General features: G+C 32.2%; 3 protein-coding genes across 4 annotated transcripts; 1 reads left to right on the top strand and 2 right to left on the bottom strand.

Moving 5' to 3' along the window:
• Positions 1-487: 487 nt before the first annotated feature.
• On the bottom strand, positions 488-4,253 carry LOC130622295 (uridine phosphorylase 2-like). 2 transcript variants are annotated; one of them, XM_057437743.1, is made up of 6 exons: positions 4,103-4,253; positions 3,831-3,983; positions 3,286-3,400; positions 2,816-2,886; positions 2,099-2,246; positions 488-1,619 (listed from the first exon to the last, which is right to left on the bottom strand). In XM_057437743.1, exons 1-6 carry the CDS (start codon positions 4,208-4,210, stop codon positions 1,324-1,326), a joined length of 891 nt encoding a protein of 296 aa, XP_057293726.1. In that variant the 5' UTR covers positions 4,211-4,253; the 3' UTR covers positions 488-1,323. The 2 variants fall into 2 exon arrangements, with proteins under 2 accessions (XP_057293726.1, XP_057293727.1); XM_057437744.1 differs by having other exon boundaries at positions 3,304-3,400.
• Positions 4,254-8,387: 4,134 nt separating this feature from the next.
• LOC130621964 (cyclin-dependent-like kinase 5) lies at positions 8,388-12,578 on the top strand. The gene is made up of 12 exons (XM_057437353.1): positions 8,388-8,537; positions 9,602-9,690; positions 9,775-9,842; positions 9,929-9,989; positions 10,192-10,248; positions 10,824-10,919; positions 11,021-11,095; positions 11,172-11,268; positions 11,406-11,475; positions 11,797-11,857; positions 12,146-12,223; positions 12,330-12,578. The coding sequence occupies exons 1-12, from the start codon at positions 8,492-8,494 to the stop codon at positions 12,426-12,428; spliced, it is 897 nt and encodes a 298-aa protein (XP_057293336.1). The 5' UTR covers positions 8,388-8,491; the 3' UTR covers positions 12,429-12,578.
• A 520-nt stretch (positions 12,579-13,098) lies between these two features.
• On the bottom strand, positions 13,099-16,579 carry LOC130621963 (uncharacterized). Its single transcript, XM_057437352.1, has 2 exons — positions 15,374-16,579; positions 13,099-14,629 (listed from the first exon to the last, which is right to left on the bottom strand). The coding sequence occupies exons 1-2, from the start codon at positions 16,458-16,460 to the stop codon at positions 14,346-14,348; spliced, it is 1,371 nt and encodes a 456-aa protein (XP_057293335.1). The 5' UTR covers positions 16,461-16,579; the 3' UTR covers positions 13,099-14,345.
• Positions 16,580-18,307: the final 1,728 nt, after the last annotated feature.

The raw sequence follows: 18,307 nt of genomic DNA, 5'->3' as shown, positions 1-18,307 counted from the left end.
AAGCCGGACATACCTTTGAGCGTTTGTACTTATTTTAAAAGATTTTAGGAGTGACCACCTTGTATAGACATCAAAAGTATCGGTTTAATATGTGTACATTTTACAGTTCATCCGCTATAATTAATTGAATCCCCACTACCTTTTAAATAACCTCGGGCACGATCTCATTCCTGGGACTTTGTTTCAGTTTTCTGTTACTGTGACGTGTGTGAAAGCGAGAGAAAAGGCGTAAGAGCGAGTTGAAGAAAAAATTGAACCTAATTTTCTACTTTTTAGACAAACTGAAACAATATAACATCATATACAAAAAATATTTTTTACATTCTTGCAGATTTTACATCACCTTTTTTTCACATGAAAAGGTTGATATGTGAGGTTCGACTTTTACAAAAACGCTTTTAAAGTAGAGGAACAATTTGTGGGATGAAAATAATTATCACACCATTTCACCTGTGGATCTAAAAGTAGGGAACAGACAAAGAAAAAATGATTTTCCTAATATTTTTTCCGTCTAAAGCAATTTACAGTGTCTATAATATGTAATATCATAGAATAATTAAAAAACACGAAATAAATAGTAAAAATATTAATAAAGTAAATAACGAAATAAAAAAAAGAAAGATTTTTACTAAAATTGTGTTTTATTTATAAACAATTTACTAAAAAATTACTAAAATTGTTTTATTTGTAAAACAATTTTACTAACAGTGATGGTTGAAGCAAAACAATTGAATCGAACATATGAAATACGAAAAAAATTACTGATGGTCACATAAAGGTCTATGGTTGGCATTACATTGACCACCTTATCTAAATCATAAATTTCTACTAAAAATGCTACTAAAACATACCCCAAACAAAGGCACGCAATCGCCTAAAAGAATGTTGTCTACTCCAAACGATAATTCGAAATCTTTTTGACTGATTCTTCAAGAAAAACCTTATTCAAGCATAAGATTCAATCATAAGTCGACTTTTACCAATCTATTTTTCGTCTGTAAGATATGCTTGCTAAAGTGTACGAAACACGTGTTACGAACCAAAACGTCCTTGTTGTTTTTTTTCTCAGTTATCTATTTATTCGTCTGCTAAATTAGAGTTTCTACGGGACTTACAACTATTGTTTTAATTGATACTCATATTTTGTTTAGAGAGTGCCAGCTAAATTGATACCCTTTTGCAGCGAACATATGTACACAATAGGCAGATATCCGCAGCTATTTCTATGAGTCAAGGACTAGCTATTATATTTATATAAAAGTCCTTTTTATGACAAACATTTTTTACCATCTAATAATACCGTAGATGACATATGCGGCAAGTTTAACCATCGTTTAAATTCAAATGCTGTTTCATAAATTCAAAGACTAAATCACCTGGTCTCGCTTCAAATTCCTTAACGCGTTCTTTTGATATTAAAATCTGGTCTTTGTCATTGAGCCGGTTCACTAAAACGACGCATACGATACAGGCTTTCACACCGGCGCGAATGCACATAGATGCGAAGACAAGTGATTCCATTTCAATATTACGCACTCCATTTTCGTAAGCTCTTTCCAGGAATTCATCCCTGTCTTTTCTTGAGTAAGGACAAAATGCTCCATCCAGTCTTGCTTGGCCTGTTAAAAACGTAAGATTTAGATAAATGAAAAAACAACCAATTTTAAAGACCGAAGAGGGATTTTATTTTCGAAATTTTTGTATCACGTATTAAGGTTTTTTTTTGGAGAACGCGACGTAAAACGGTTCATGTTGGACTTAATATATGATTCCTCATATATTTGTAGCAGGGGCGACACTTGAGATAATAACTGCAGCTGGATTTATTTTGAGGTAAAATAATATAAAATCTTTTCAAGATTACCAATAAAATGTATTAATAAGGAAAGAAATGGATATATGGTCGACAAGGAAGCAGTGGAGCAACTTACAGTAGGCAAAAGAAAAGTAAAAAAGAAACATAATTTAAAACAGATAATTATAATATCAGATCAGATCACTATAACAGGATTTTAAGGGTGATATATATTTTGCCAAGAATTTCAATACCTGGTCACTGGTGCTTTGGGGGTTATCAAGAAAATAAAACAGCATTTACCTTCGTAGAAGTCGTCTGAACACATCGTATCTCCAATTACAACATCAAAATCAAATTGTGCTTTTTCTTCTTTCGCCAAACTTAACACTTCCTCTGATAAACCATGCTCAAAAGTTGTATCATACTCTACAACATTTCCAAGCACAACCTAAGTAATTATTATTGTGAAACAGCTTGAAAAATATATGTGTAGATTTACATTTAAAAAAGGCTAAATGTTGTATGTAAGGTGTATATTTGATCAAGCTCAAGAGCCAAAATATTATGCTCAAAATGAATTTATATTTTGGCTATTTTTAAAGTTCAGTTATTTAGTGGCCACTGTTGACACATATTTGGTTTAAGCGCTGCTTTGTCCAGATTGGAATTAAAAAAGACAGAACCCTCCTTTACTTATACGAGATTTACCCTTACAGGTTACATTATGATTTTATGTTTGTTTTTCTCATGTTTTTTTTATGAAAAGGAAGCAGTGCCAGAATGGATTTGTTCAAAATTACTCCAGGGTAATGTAATTATGTTTCTTAAAAATTTTTCGTGATAGTAGCAAGTACCCTTGAATTTCCCCAAAAATACAAAATTTTGTAAACGCTTTTAGACCTTGTCAAACATAACTGATTGGAAGCTGAAAAAAAACAAGACAATTTAAAATAAGTTTGCTAGCTATAGCCGTCGAGCTTTCAGAGATTTCCAACAAAATCATGTATATGTAATTACCTGAGAATGCTTTGGCAATAGTAACCCATTTACTGATCTTTTAGTTAGAACGACTGTTCCCGGTTCCAATCCTAACAAACAAATAAGCTTGGTTACATATCAGTTAACATTAGAGTTGAAGTCAAGTCAATATTTCGGAAATGTGTAATTTTCTTGGAAATAATCATGCCAAACCCTGGCCGAAACATTGGAAAATAATTGGTGCAAGTTTTTGATTCCAAGATCATGTTACAGGAATATCTAAAAATCGTTATCCTTCCATGTCATAAAAGTTTTTTTTTTTCGCAAAAAGAAAGTTTAACAGCATATTAAAATTATGAAATTATGGTGAAAACCAAACATTAAAAACAAGAACAGGCAGTCAAGAATTGAAAAGTAAAAACACACATTTCCTACTGGAATTTGAGAATAAATAAGTTTGTTGGTCTGAACCAATTTTTATGAAAAAAATAAAGAACAAAAACATATACCAAGTCCACCACATGTACCTATTCGAAAAAAGGTGACATCGTTTGCACCAGCATAATGAAGAAGTTTAAACAGTTCATTCAAAATGATGCAGGCTGATGGAACACCCATGCCATGCTGGTAAAACAAAAAAATTATAAATAAATGTGTTGCTCTTTTATACATTTAAATCTGTCCTTAACATGAATTTCAGAGATACACTGACAGATCATGAATTAGCATGGATTGCTACTTCTCTACATTAATTTTATGGAAATATCACAAAGTATTACGGAAATATATATATTCAATGACAAAAAAGCAACATCTTGTTTATACGTCTTTTTACTGTTCAGGTTAATTTTCTGCACAAGAACATCATCAAACTGGTATTTTCAAAAATGTTATCTTTTTTTATGATTCTTCTTTTCATCAATGAGTTGATGTAAACTATATTTTCCTGATGAAGTCATTGTTTGTTCTAATTAAAAAGATTTGGTTATTTTACTGTGCTACTTATAAATATTATGTCTAACCAAAAGTTATGAGATTAAGTTCTTGTACTTACATTTGCTATCAATATGGGCCCAACTTTGTACATAGAATAACGATCAGTTGAACATAAATCAACTAAATCATCTTCTTTAACCATCTTTAGTTTGCTGTTCACAAATTTAGCATAGTTAAAAACTCTGTCAACACTGCCACTTAAGCAGACAAACTAAAAAATTAAATTAACATGCATTTAATACAACATTATATATAACTAATATTTCTGATTATGTTTCTAACATTTCGCCAATATCGATGATAGGTACATTATGTAAGTTTTTGTCAAACCTTAACATCTTGAAACAAACTTTTAATGTCCTTAGAATTTGTGCTGAAGCCAAGATGATGGAAGTGATCAAATTCCAGTTGACCTAAATGTTGATTAGTTAATTTCATTTTGCCTAAATAAATAAAAATACTAAACAAAAATTTGCAGTAAAAGCATCCACCATGATAAATACATAAATTATCATATTATCAGGGTTGGTTTTGTTACTTGCTATTTCAGCTGAAAAATAACATGAATTAGCAAATATTTTTTCCCTTATATAATATATAATTTTAAGGAATTTGAAAAAAACAGATTCATCAATATACAGGCAGTTTTAAAAGGTTGTCTCTCATGAAAAAACCAGTTGGTTTCATGAAAGATCTTAAAACGTTAAAATCTATTTTTTGGGGGAGAATCTTGACTTAAAATTGTTGATAATTATGCTATAATTAATGCATAACATCATGTAATTGGTATCAGGTGCTGTACTCAGGAGTTTATCACAGTGTTGGGGGGGGGGGGGGGGGGGGTAAATATGTTTTAAGCATTCAGTTTATTTAATTTGAACATACACATTTACGTACATGAATATTAACAAAGTCAACGAAAACTGCTGAAGATTTGCTGTAAAAACCTTCCATGGCAAAAGCCTTTTCTTAAAAGTTATTTACGAGTCGTTATTTACACTAATAGAAACCATTTAGTCTGAATATAATGGGATGGTTTCCATCTGCAAATCTGGTCAGCAGCAAAGGAGAGCACACAATTATCTGATCTGTAGAATAAAACTACCACCCAAAAACCCCATCCTATAATTGGGGTACCCAATGTTTTCAATTAACACTGTTCTTTTGCACTTTTTTGACCTAAACTCTTTCACACACACATAATGCAAATAATAAAACTAAGATACCAGCCATAAGGTAACAGCTACCATAAATGCTTTTGTTTTTTTGCAGTTGGTACAGTACAGTCTGAATGGAATCTACCACGGATGCGAAACTCGCATGTAGTTACACAGAACAATAACATTGCGATAGCTTTTGTTTTTTTAAGAAAATAATTGCCTTGCTGATAAACAATGACCCCACGCGATCAATTGTTTATATATATATAAAATATTAGTTAATATAATAGTTTATATAATAGTTAATATAAAAGTTTAGTTAGATCGTATTTTAAAAGTTTATATATAAACGAAAAGCGGCGATGTTTTTATTTGTTTCAATAAAAAAGTATGCAGAAGGATTTATTTTACGTTGTTTGTTAAGAAGGAAATATTTTCATCGAGAAATGTAGATATTGTATTTATTTCAGAATATATACCATTTGTTTTACAAAAATAAACCGTAGTTGTATTCTTTTAATAAAAAAACCCACGAGTCATTTAATAGTTGTGAACAATGCTTCTCATGTTTTTTAAATTAAACACACTGGAATCTTTTTAAGTAATTACATCAACAATACATTCTCGCACAATGTATTATAAAACTTTGTGAAAGATTTTTATTATTTGATTACTTCACGCTAATACTTAAGGGAATAGCTTATCAATACATTTATACATTGCATCTCGCTATTACAAGAAATATAATTGCTCCAATACTTCTTTGCGAGTGCATTGTTTTTAGCACGCAAATATAAACTTGCAAAAGCCTTAAGGGATTATATTATAACAAAAGACAAACGACTATCGTCCTCCACCCAAAGGTGTGATATTAGCGTGTACGCGGTAGGTTATACATTCAGACTGTACTGAACCCATTGATGTTTTTGGTGCAGGTAGGTCGGTTTAAAAAAGAAATTTTAAAAATTTTTTCGTGGTAACTTGAGGATTGATGCTGCCCCCTTCGCTAAACTACCACCTATAACAGCTAGCTGGCTGTAACAAGAGTAAAAGATTTATAAACCTTTTCTCAGTTAGTTAGTTAGTTAGTTATTTTCCATCAGATAGTATGAATTCAATAAAATAACAAAAAATTTATTCATGTAAAAGCTTGTCAAAACTACCTAATGAAGGGATAACCACCATTAAGCAAAAGCTTAAAAAGTGTTATGGCTACCTGAAAAAAAATAACATGGGACAAAACCACAAAACAACATAGGGTCAAGACAAACATTTAGGCGAAGTAATCACAGGGATAAATTGTAATTTACAGGGACTGTCAAAAACTGTAAGCAATATATCACACACCAACAATGGAGAGAAATTAAAGCAGGTGCAATTTGAAAATTCAATCAGTTTTTATACAAGTTTATGAAATGTTTATGAAGGATTTTTTCATTTCAATGGTATTTTTATTAGAAATTTTACAGGGTGAAGAATTTTGAAGATTGTTCCAAGAATTATTTGCAAGAAATTTAATGGATTTTTTACCAAAGCCAGCTGAGTGGACATGAGGTAGATTTAAAAAGCCCTTTTCACCTGCCCATGTGTGGTAAGAATAAAAGAAATTAATGTTAAAGGTTTTGAGAATGCTATCAGGAAAAGTTTTGTAAAAAATATTCAGAAGAAAAATGATATTATAAGATCTGATCATATCAGAGAATTTAACCAGGCTAAGGTTCCAGTAAAGAGGATTTAGAGTAGCAGTCTTTATAAATTTTGTAGGAGGTGCTGATTTACGGGACATGTGATTAAGAATTGAAAGAACAAAACGGTGACCATCTATACGCTTTTTTAACTGTTATGTTATGTCAAAGAAATCAGCATGCAGTTGTCTTCTGGTTACACTGACTCCAGAGCAAGTAATCCGGAAAAATCCAGAACATTCAATCATAGGACTCCAGAAACATCGAAAATAATAAAATATACATTTTTTACTGTGTCCTCTTAATTTAATTTTTTAGTGGTGATTTTAGCAGACTTTGGTGCACTTCCTATCGTGTTTATTTAGAGAACCATCTGAATTTAGTTAAAAATGAAAGAAATTTTTGATTTGATCTAGCTATATACCACCACATGTTACAGGGAGTTTTCTAGCAAGGCGCTGACCACAATTGATCTGTGTAGCTAACTTGTAAGGAGCATTTAAATACTTTTGAACTCTTTATCGAAGCCATGCATGCAAGGCTCCCCCAAAATAATGGACAGGGCAATCTCTCAACATTTGTGAGGCTACCTAACCATGTAAAATATGCACATCTGTATACCTAGCTATAGACCTTTCTGAATGTTTAAATTTTCCGCGGTAAGCCCCTTCTGGCTACCGCGTGGCAAGCTATTCATATAAAGTCGTAATGATACCTTCGTGTGAAGAAACAGAAAAGGATGTCACTTCACCTACCACACGCATCTTTTTGCCTGCCACAAAAGCCAAAAGAGCTAACCGCGGAAAATGTACACATTTAAAAAGGTTAATGATGACTGGCTGGACTGTTAACACAACTACGGCGCCATCTTACCTAAATCTTGCAAACCTTTTTCGGATCCCTATGGCGCACCAAAATGAACTTTATTGCCATCATTATTCTGATTATCATTCGACTTCGCGCGGCGTGGGCATAAACTTTCTCGTGTACCTTAAAAAAAAACGTTTTCTGCCCTAAAAGTGTTTGAATTATATACTATAAATTCAAATATAAACACTAATTTTCGTACTACCCTTTGTATAATACATTAATAGTTTTAATAATATAGACTTTGGAGTTTTATATAAGACTTTCGATTTTGATTTACTCTTGATCTTTTACAATTATAAATTTCTGCGGAAAAATGAGCATGGAGAGAAAACATGGCGCACGCAAGGAAAATGCTTAATTGAGGAACCAAAACGTAGAATTTAAAAACAATTTTTTAAGAGAATACAAAGGTTTGATATTTTCAGTTTACATTATGAATTAAAATAAAATACGATACCCACCTAATCTTTTTCTCTTTCGCACATTTCACAGGATTCGAGTAGACGAGTCAGACCACAGCTTTATATGACGTCAAAAATTTAGGTCCTTATGAACACCATAACCATGGCATATATGGTGTATGCCCCAGGAGAAAGTATTTGAAATTTTCAAATATAGCAAATAAAGTTTTAAATATCACCGACAAAATTTTATATCAAGATAGTATTAAAACAAGATTAATTGTGAAAAGTAGTATCATAATAGAGAAACAAAGTTTTGTAATTAAACAGCAGGAGAATTTATAAATGTAGGCGATGGTAATAAAGTTTCTTTTGGCGTGCTATAGATTCCGATTTTTTGGTGCATATTTTTACATGACGTTATTTATTGTCAATGTTTTTTTCTGAGAAAAAGGTTTGATCTTTGTTGAACGTGAACTGTAAACAGTTTTACAGTTTTTTTATTTCAATTTTTGGGATACAACACAACAGTTTTATCATAGCTGCATCTAGCTAAGTTTTCGAAGTTGTCATTATATCAAACTTTGTTTTTAGAATTAAAGGATGAACAAAATGATGAAATATGAAAAGCTGGAAAAGATAGGAGAAGGTAAATAAAGCATTGTAGCTAGCTGCTATAACATTCAGGTGAAAATGTTTAGTTCTTCCTGAATGGCCAAAAGCCATATCACCACCTAGTTAAGGAAAGACTAAACTAGGCGATTTTTAATCTAATTATAAACTAAAAAAATTGAAAATTTTCATAAACATAAGAAAAAATACAATGATTTTTAGGGGCCGATAAATGATTCTTGTTTTTTTTTTTTTTTTTTTTTTTACCAACATATGGCCAATTAATGCTTTACTCTGCCCTCCTTTTTTCCCTGCTGTTGTTGCCAAGAAATGTTAAAAAGTAGTGTAATTCAAAGAACAATGCAAAAGCATCCTAAGCTCTGCACCCAATTGCATACCAGACCTGTAGCTAAAAAAACTATTTTTGCTATATCACATGTTATTACTTGGCAGAAAATGGTGCTAAAAAGATTTTTGTCTGTTGTAAAATTTCTTTATCAGTCACACCACGTTGACCACCACCCAAATAGGCCTGTGAGTGTGCAAATAGAAAGGACGAAAATCTTTTGTTGACAGCCAATTAGTTAAGATACAAGTTGGGGTCAAGTTAGCTTACAGAAACTCCTCTGTTGACGATTGCTCCAGAACCACTTTTCAGAGTTTGAAAAGCCTCAGTAATTTTTTTTCTAACTTTTTGCTCATTTTACTGGTTAAGGTTAGAAATTGCAGAAACCACGCTAGCTTTACAGAAACCTGTAGTAGCTATTTCCTGATATTGACTTAATTGTTGTTTCTTGGGTGACAACAACAGAAGACCCACATCGATATATTTTACTGTGTTCCTGATTGTCTCTAATTTTAACTGTCTTATGTCCTTTATTTCGTATGTATATACATTTTAGTATTCATGAATTTTTTCAGAATTTTATTTTGTATGTTTAAAAGTTCAAAAATGAATTCTGCATAATTATTTTGCCCAAGATCATCTACATTTAGAATCATATTTTTATTAATATTGTTTTTCAATTTTGCACATTTTTCTAAACATTTTGCTTATATTTTTAAACTGAAAAAACATTTACCTTGTAAATTTTCTATTAGGGACTTATGGAACTGTTTTTAAAGCAAAACATAAAGATACACTTGAGGTTGTTGCTCTGAAGAGAGTGCGTCTAGATGAAGACGACGAGGTTAGTTGTATGAATGGTCAGAATTGTGGGTTGTTATAATTAAACTGAAAGAATATGTATATAATTATAATCTAATTCTGTTAGGGCATTCCGAGTTCTGCACTGCGTGAAATATGTCTTTTGAAGGAATTAAAACATAAAAATATTGTCAGGTTGGTGCCTTGCTTTAGTATATTTTGTTTATGTGCAGATTTGTTAATATCATTATGTGAGGTCACTATTGTTTCCATATCTTCAGGTTGTACGACGTAATGCATAGCGACAAAAAGTTGACTATTGTGTTTGAATATTGCGATCAAGTAAGTCTATTATTTCTTCTGCATTATTTCTTTTTCAATTGTAGACACCTTTCCTTTTTTATAATGTGGATGCACCTTAAACTGTGGTTAATGAGTGAAAAGTTTATATAATTCATCTCAATACGGCTATAAATTTCATGATAAATTTTGCAAAAGTTTATCTGTATTTTTATATCTAATATTTTTCTTTTATACAATTTAGGATTTGAAAAAGTATTTTGATAGTTGTCAGGGTGAAATTGATCCTAATATTGTTAAGGTAAAAAAAATTATATATTAAGACTTATTTGCCATGCACGCTTCTTATGCTTAAAAGAATGTACTCACAAATAATTTTAGAAGGGAAATAGTATATTATATGTGGTGACAATTGATCTTATGCAACTGAAGTATCTTATTGCTTGATGTAGCCACTCCTAAGCCATAGCGTCCTGCAACCTACGCCAACCATTATTAGGGCTGAGCAGCCCATTTAACTCTCTCCCCAGACTACTATCTACTGGTGTCATCTTCATATTTCCGAGAGGAAAAGTAAAACAAATTATGCTGTAGACAAGAAACGAGTTAAAAATCCAAAAAGAAACACAATTTGTAGAATCGATTTTCTTGTTGTTCGTGTTTTTGGTAAAATGTTTGTGAAGATATTTAACCTCTCCCCCCTTCCCCCTAATGCAGACAGTTGGTGAGGACACCTTGTATAAGCTACAAAATTGTAAAGGTTGTTTTTTCATTTACAAGCATACCTCTGATATTATTTCAAATGCTGTACAAAATAGTTTAAAGCTCCTCCTTGCCTTACATTTTCACTGTCTCATATTCTTATTCATTTTTTAGTCCTTTATGTACCAGCTACTGCGTGGCTTAGCATTTTGCCATGAAAAACACATCCTTCATCGAGACTTAAAGCCTCAAAATCTTTTGATAAACAAGGTATTCACTTATAAATTTATCTTCAATGTATTAATACTGTTCGAGTAATTTATCCTTTGCAAAAAGAACATATATACAGTTCCCTTTTGTTTTGTTTTTAGACTGGCGAACTAAAACTTGCTGATTTCGGCCTTGCAAGAGCTTTTGGAATACCAGTCAGATGTTTTTCAGCAGAGGTGATTGGTCATATATCAGTCTAAAATTTGAAAACCTGGAAATGTGGATGTTTAAAAATGGCACTTTTTTTTTCAGGTGGTTACACTCTGGTACAGACCTCCAGATGTATTAATGGGGGCGAAGTTGTACACTACTTCTATTGATATATGGTCAGCTGGGTGCATTTTTGCTGGTAAGACATCTAAGTGGAAAGTGGGGAAAGTTTGTTAATTATATACTAAGTTTATACTTTTAATTAACTTTAGTATTAGTTGTAGAACCTTCAATCTTCGGAGTTATGCTCACCCTATTATGCTATTGTTAATTTAGAAATAGCCAACGCTGGCAGACCTCTTTTTCCTGGTAGTGATGTAGACGATCAATTAAAAAGAATTTTCAGGTAAGTAAAGTTGTATTTGCTTCCAATATTTTGTTGGTTGTTCACGTGTTGTGTTTATGGTATTTTTCCCTGCTTTAGCACAAAAATTAATGTTATTGATATGGTCTCCTCCCTGTGTCTGCTTCAGCGCAATAGTAAATTTCCCGGATAAGATTTTCTCCCTGTACTCCATTGCACTGTTTTGTTTAAATGCAGTCGCTTTTGCAGAAAAATGAATTTCCTTTGAAGTTCTTCTTACTTTTTTGATAATAGAAGAGAATGTAAAATTGTGGCTAAAAATTTGAAAATTGCACGAAAGTTTTACCATAATTATTGTTTCAGATTACTTGGTTCACCATCTGAAGACAACTGGCCTGGTGTGTCCAAACTACCATTATACAAGGTGCGTATGAATTTTTTTTTGGTATAAGATGGTGTTTATATTATGTTTATAAACTCCTCCAGTTGATTTAGCTTATCTGATGTTTGAACTTTTACTTAATGGGATTGTCGATTTAAATTCTGTAATTGTTTCTGTATTTTCTTCTAATAGAAAACAACTCAAAATGAGCTGAATAAGCTTTTCCCTTGTGAACAATATATTTGTGTTCTTCTCATCTGGATACAACAACCTGATTAACTGCTAGAATATTAGTTTTCCGCTTTTAAGTTAAAAATTATGTCTATTTAGGATTTTAACATTCCACCATCTGTATCAATACATGCTGTTGTTCCCAAGATGAATTCTGCTGCAAAGGATTTATTACAGGTACGCGCACGCGCAATGTATATTACGCATGATGTATATATTTCATAGTGGCATGTTGATGTTCAAAGAGCGTAGTATGGTGACTAACTAACATTTCTGTTTTTAGAAACACTTAGTATTGAATCCAACTCATCGCGTAACTGCTGATGAAGCAATGCAACACGTGTATTTTGCTGACCTAAGTCCTGCTGTAAAGAACATGTAGCCCAACTTAACAATATTATCCACACACGTCAATTAGGTGTATATATATATACTTTAGTTTTAGTTTTTTAAACATATTGTAACATATTATATACAAATGAATTTATTTATTGGTAGTGCAAACACTTGCTATACTTTTATTCGATAAAAATTGTTATTCTTTCTTCTCTGTTGAATGTCACTGGTTTTATTAGGATTTATAGACCATCGAGATTGAGAAGTCTTGATAACTCAGCTCACAATTCGCTGAAAACGAAGGGTTCGTGATGCGATATTTAGCACTCCATTGTGAATAGGAAGTCATAATAAGATTTTACACTTTGGTAAAATTTGCACAAAGTGGTGAAGAATCATGTTGACTCCAATATCAGCGCAACAACTTTAAAAATTTGCAGCTACAGATTAATATACATGCTAAAGTCGCTAACACAATCTTCGCGCCAAAAGAAATGACCTGCTATCCTCAAATTATACGTGTAGTCATTATGTAGCTTCACCTCGTAAAAATCACGCTCTAATACGCAAAGTGGCCATTGTTGGTTATAGTATTTCGTTGTTAACATTTCGTGTTGCATAAGTTTTTGGTTTTTAAAATCCTTGTTATCTTGTTTTAGTATTTTTATTGCGCACGTTTCGTCGTTATTTTACTTTGGTTAGTAAAATTGCATTTTTATCAAAAAATTACACGTCTGGTCCTTATTTTATCTGTACTGTGAGTATAATACAATGTCGCTATTTTTTCGGTCAAATTTTCTTTATATTTCGTAAATTACATGTTTGATCCTAAAATATATGGTCCTCACGATACTCAACAAAAAACAGAAATGACCACTGGTTGTGAATTAACTGACCTTATAACTCGAAGTATCCCGTTACCAGACTGTTTTTGCGTTTCCGAATAGGTATAACAAATCGAACAACTCTAGTTGTTTCGAGCAATTTTTGCATAAAAATAACTTTTTGAATCCTTGCTAGGAATTTCTTCTGTGTAGTTTCATAAAAACGACGTGAAGTCAATGAAAGCCGCTGTTTTTTCTCCCAAACGTTATCTAACACTTGTTGCTGCTGGGTCAGAAAGTTATAACTTTCTCTAACTACGTTCCGTCCTTCACACACACCAAGCCCTAATAAAAACTGTCGTTGGGTCGATCTTTGTTATTTGACGCTAGCAAGGCAGAAAGCTCTTCTATCATTTTATAAAGTCAAGACTTGACATCCCTATCGAAAAGACAAGAATCCCTGAGGACAAGGACGCTTACATACTATGCGCTTACATACTAGGTAATTTTGCATACTACCTCCTTACTCAATTAATGGCATTAAAAACTTTACGCATGTTTTCTATTTTTAAGAAAAATAATTTATAGTAGTTCTTTTAAACTCCTTGTTAAATTTAAATTATGACACCAAATTTTTATTCACAAAACATAGTTTGGTCACAATTTTCCGTGTTTCACATTTTTTTTATTTTGTGGTCCGCAAATTAAACATTAGATCCTGTAGTCTGTTTATGACATGCTGTAGGGACATGAGGCAATTTTTTCAGGCGTTTGTAACAAATTTTCGAAAATTACTGAAAATGTAAACTTCTGTCGCCGAAGTAGCTTTTGTTCCTCACCGCATTTTTTTGTGGCCAGTGACAAGACATAAAATCAAATTAAAATTACAACAACAAGTTTCTTGTTGGATTTCTCGTATTGATTTTCTTAATTACATTTTCAATTCCAACTTGATATATGTAGATTAATCATTTTAACTCCATTTGGTATAAATTTCATGATTAGCCATCTAAACATTGTAGCTACAACGCATGTCTCACCTGCGTGTTTTTTCTACTAAATTTTCTAGCTTAATTTCAGGATCATTTTCGAAATTCGAGGTGATGGACTATTTAATAAAAAGTTCCCTACGAATTCTATTATGACAACGCAACTCCATTGACCATATCTTGAGTCGACACGACAAAATTTCCAACCATACAGACAGCAGCAAATAAGCAAGCAAAAAACAAAAATATCTTTTTCGATGTAGTTAACTCGTGGAGCCTTGCATACATAATAATGGGAAGGATTGTTGAAGAAAGAACCAACACTGTACCGCCCATTAAAGAAACGACGGATTGAAAGTTGGGTAGAAGTAGACACACAGTTGTAACAGCCAGAAGTACACAAGATCGAAGAACAAATCTTTTCCAGGTAAACTCTAAATAGAATGAAGGATAAAAATGAAATGGACTAGTTGGTGGCCCGTTGGATAAATCCTTCATTTACCGCATTTCGTGTGTCTCGCTACGCGGTTACTATTTTGCGTGACTAACAGACAGACGCATACAGGCATTATAATATAGACTAGTCGGTAGCCCGTGAATAAATCCACGGGTTCGCCCGCCCTTTATATATCGCACTTCGTGTTTCTGTAACACGACTTTTTTTGCGCACAGACACACGGAATACGGCTATTATTAAAGAGATTCTTTCCATTACTGTTACGTTTACACGAGATAAGGTTTATTTCAGCGACCAACACAAAAACTGTAATTAGAAAAATCTATCACTCATTCGATAACTCTTCAGGTTACAAATAGATATCAATATACTATCTTAAAGGAAACGAATTTTTGCGAAAATTTATTTTAACGTACTGAACAGATGAGAATTAAATTGCGATGAGTTATTTTTGCTATCTGATGGAAACCCATGAAAGTCAATGTTTTTCAAAACATTTATATTTATATCAAACAAACATTTTTTTTGTAACAACCTTACTTTTCAATAGGCAATGGTGAATTATATATTTTCGCGAATTGCGAGTATAATTTCGAGGGAATTTAATTTTGCGTAATAACTTTCCATCAACATTTAGCGGACAATAAATATTACGAAATGTACAAAATATTGCATGCTCGCGAAAATTAGTTCCCTTAAGGTATATAGCTAGTAATCTTACCTACAGGCATTTTGAAGTTTGATTCTATATTTGTAAATAAAGGATTTAAAAACAGAACAGCTGCTAACATAAAATGCAGACTTATTCCCAACTGGACAATAAAGATACACGTTCTGGGGATTGCTGCGTTTCCATTCAATTCAATAGCTTGCAGCAAAGTGGCAGTTGTCGTTGGCTTCATACTTCCTCGAAATACTCCATACATTATGATACTGTACCCCATATAAATGACTGTCAACATGGTGTATGCGACAAAAATACTCTGGTCCATTTTCTTTGGCTCATTTGCAAAAACAATTATTTCAGGAGTCGTCACTGTAATGCCTCCAACAGCATAAAATACGGTACCAAATACTCTGAAAACATTTCCAGGATAAGGGTGAATATATTTGCTGTCACTTTCAGTAGGTATTTTACCTATTAACAATATGTAAGCACTCGTACAAAGAATGACTAGCAAAGCCATGTATGAAGTTGTCAGAGCAATAAAGGCACTCTGCTTTAAGTCCTTGTAAAATCCAAGCTGTACAAGAGGGAAAATGCACACTGTGGAAATTACAACCCAACATCTCACGCTGTTTATCTCAGATATTCCAGGTACCGAAACTATTTCACCAAGTACTGTGGATGCAACCAAAATTAAGGATATAGCAAAAAATGCAAAATTCGTGTATAGCGCTCCAACAACAAGCTTTTGAAAAGCATTCCCACCGGCCAATTTTGCAATTTTCATCTGTGGTGCTCGTACGAATTCCTCTCCCTTATATTCCTCGAGCATTCGCAAGCAGGATTCATTCATTAGGTGATTCGAGTAACTCACAAGTAGTATAACAACTATGAAGGTTATTATCCATATCGGTAAGCCAACTAGATTGACAGTGTATGGTAGAACAATTACAAAGCTACCAAAAACCAAACTCATCGCAATAGCTGTAACTTCTCCTGGACCAAGTTCCTTGGAAGATAATACAGATAAAAATGATTGCAAATGCATTCTCCCCCAATTCATAATACTACCATTTTGTGTGTCCATCCCACTCGCACACTCTTTTTTACTGTTTTGTTCGTTATCTTCTTTCTTTTCCATTTCTTTAATCTACTTACATAGAAAAGTACAAACGTACATTAATCTGTAAGTATATTGAATTCGTAAAACTCTCCTGATAATTGACGCAAATTCTCAGACATTGCATTTTATAAATAAATCCTTTTAACGAATTTTACTTGTACATAAAGCACTGACGATGATTTTATAATAAAACGAAAAGCTTCTACTTATATATTTTCAAAATCCTTATTATATCAAAATCCTTTCAAGATATTTTTTAAAAATATAAGCTTAGATACATTCTCATCCCAGAGCTAATTTAGGTTATTACCTTTATCTCAAATAGCTCAGGTTAATCTCAAAGAGACCTGGGGTCAAGAATAGCTTAACTGGTCAGAATAATTTGTTAATTTTGCATTTAATTTATTATCTTTTTGATTTGATTTAAAAACCTAATTTTTCAGAATTTAAATTGAAGCAAAATTTTATCTCCTAATTAATCACACATTAGGCGCTGTAGTTATTGTAATTAACATAGGCTTTGTTATATCTTGCTTCTTTTTACTTCTCACAAAATTGTGAGAGTGGATTTCTATTATATAGTCATAAAAAGGGCGTTGGTTGTCACGTGTGTATTTTTTTATGATATTTTTTACAGTCTCGTCAGTTGCTCAGTTTCCAAAATATAAAAATCAACCAATGTATAGAGTTTTTGCTTTATGAGACTTTGGTTGCAATGTTTATTATTGTTTAGTGATAATTGTTAAAGTAAAAAATGGAACGAAAATGTTATCTATTCCTTGACCTATTCCTTAAAATATTAACCTTTCTTGGAGAGAGGTTTAGGGAAGAGGGGATGGAGGAGGGGATTTAGGGAAGAAAAAATATTGTGACTATAAAGGAGAAATTAATGCAGACTTTTTCAAATATTTTCTAACCAGATCAACAAAATGTAACACTTTTTTTGTAGTAAAAAGAATGAAACTTTCCATATTTGCTTGTTATAAAAATAAACAAATTATAGTTTCTAGCCCGGCAAAATTACATCAAGATTCAGATACAAACGTAGTTTATAGGAACATGTGAGACTTGATCTTGTCAACAAACAAGAACATATGAAAAACGTACTTAGCCTGAGTCTGTCATAGCTTATAGGAACAATACAACTAAGAGTCTGGATTTATCAAAAAATCGTAAGAATAGATTTTTTTCTTTCGCACCTTACTGCTGGTAAAACTTCCACAAAAAACGATGTGTACAAATAATGCATTTATTAAATCTAGGATATTAAAATTTCAAAATTTCATCCCCTTTGAGAAATTAAATAGATTATAATTTGCTAGACACAAAGCAGAGGCACAAACATTCGCATTGCAAAAAAAAAGGTTGCTACTTCTTTGGATTTTACTTTTGTGAATAATGAAAATACTGCCCTGGCTGATGTTCTACAAAGTATAAAATTGTTAATTAATGCTAAAATCTTGTTTCAAATATTTCCATTTAACTAAATCTTTTTGGCTAAAAATGAAGACTTGTAACAGGAATGTTTAGAATTAAAAATACTACTCAAAACTTTCCAATGCGTTCGTAATGAAGATTTAATATTCTATATGCCATGATATTCTATAACTTTTCCGCATAATAATGGTATCCTTTTATAAGGGCTTTTTAAAAAGTTTCTTCAGCGACCTTAGAATTATCAGTAATACACTTCATAACTTTTTCCGATTTTACTCACCCAAGTATAATCTAAATTTTATACTTTTTCGACGATTTGGCTCCTTACATGCAGTGCCCGTGCTTTTCCAACATAACTTTTAACAACTCTCATTTAAGACAACAACAACAATTATTAAGTTGCTCTATTGTTTGTTAAGTAGCTATCG

Source organism: Hydractinia symbiolongicarpus, chromosome 12 (genome assembly GCF_029227915.1).
Source record: "Hydractinia symbiolongicarpus strain clone_291-10 chromosome 12, HSymV2.1, whole genome shotgun sequence".
NCBI lineage: Eukaryota > Metazoa > Cnidaria > Hydrozoa > Anthoathecata > Hydractiniidae > Hydractinia > Hydractinia symbiolongicarpus.
Note: the sequence above shows the minus strand (reverse complement) of the source record. Positions and strands in the feature narration are given on the sequence as shown.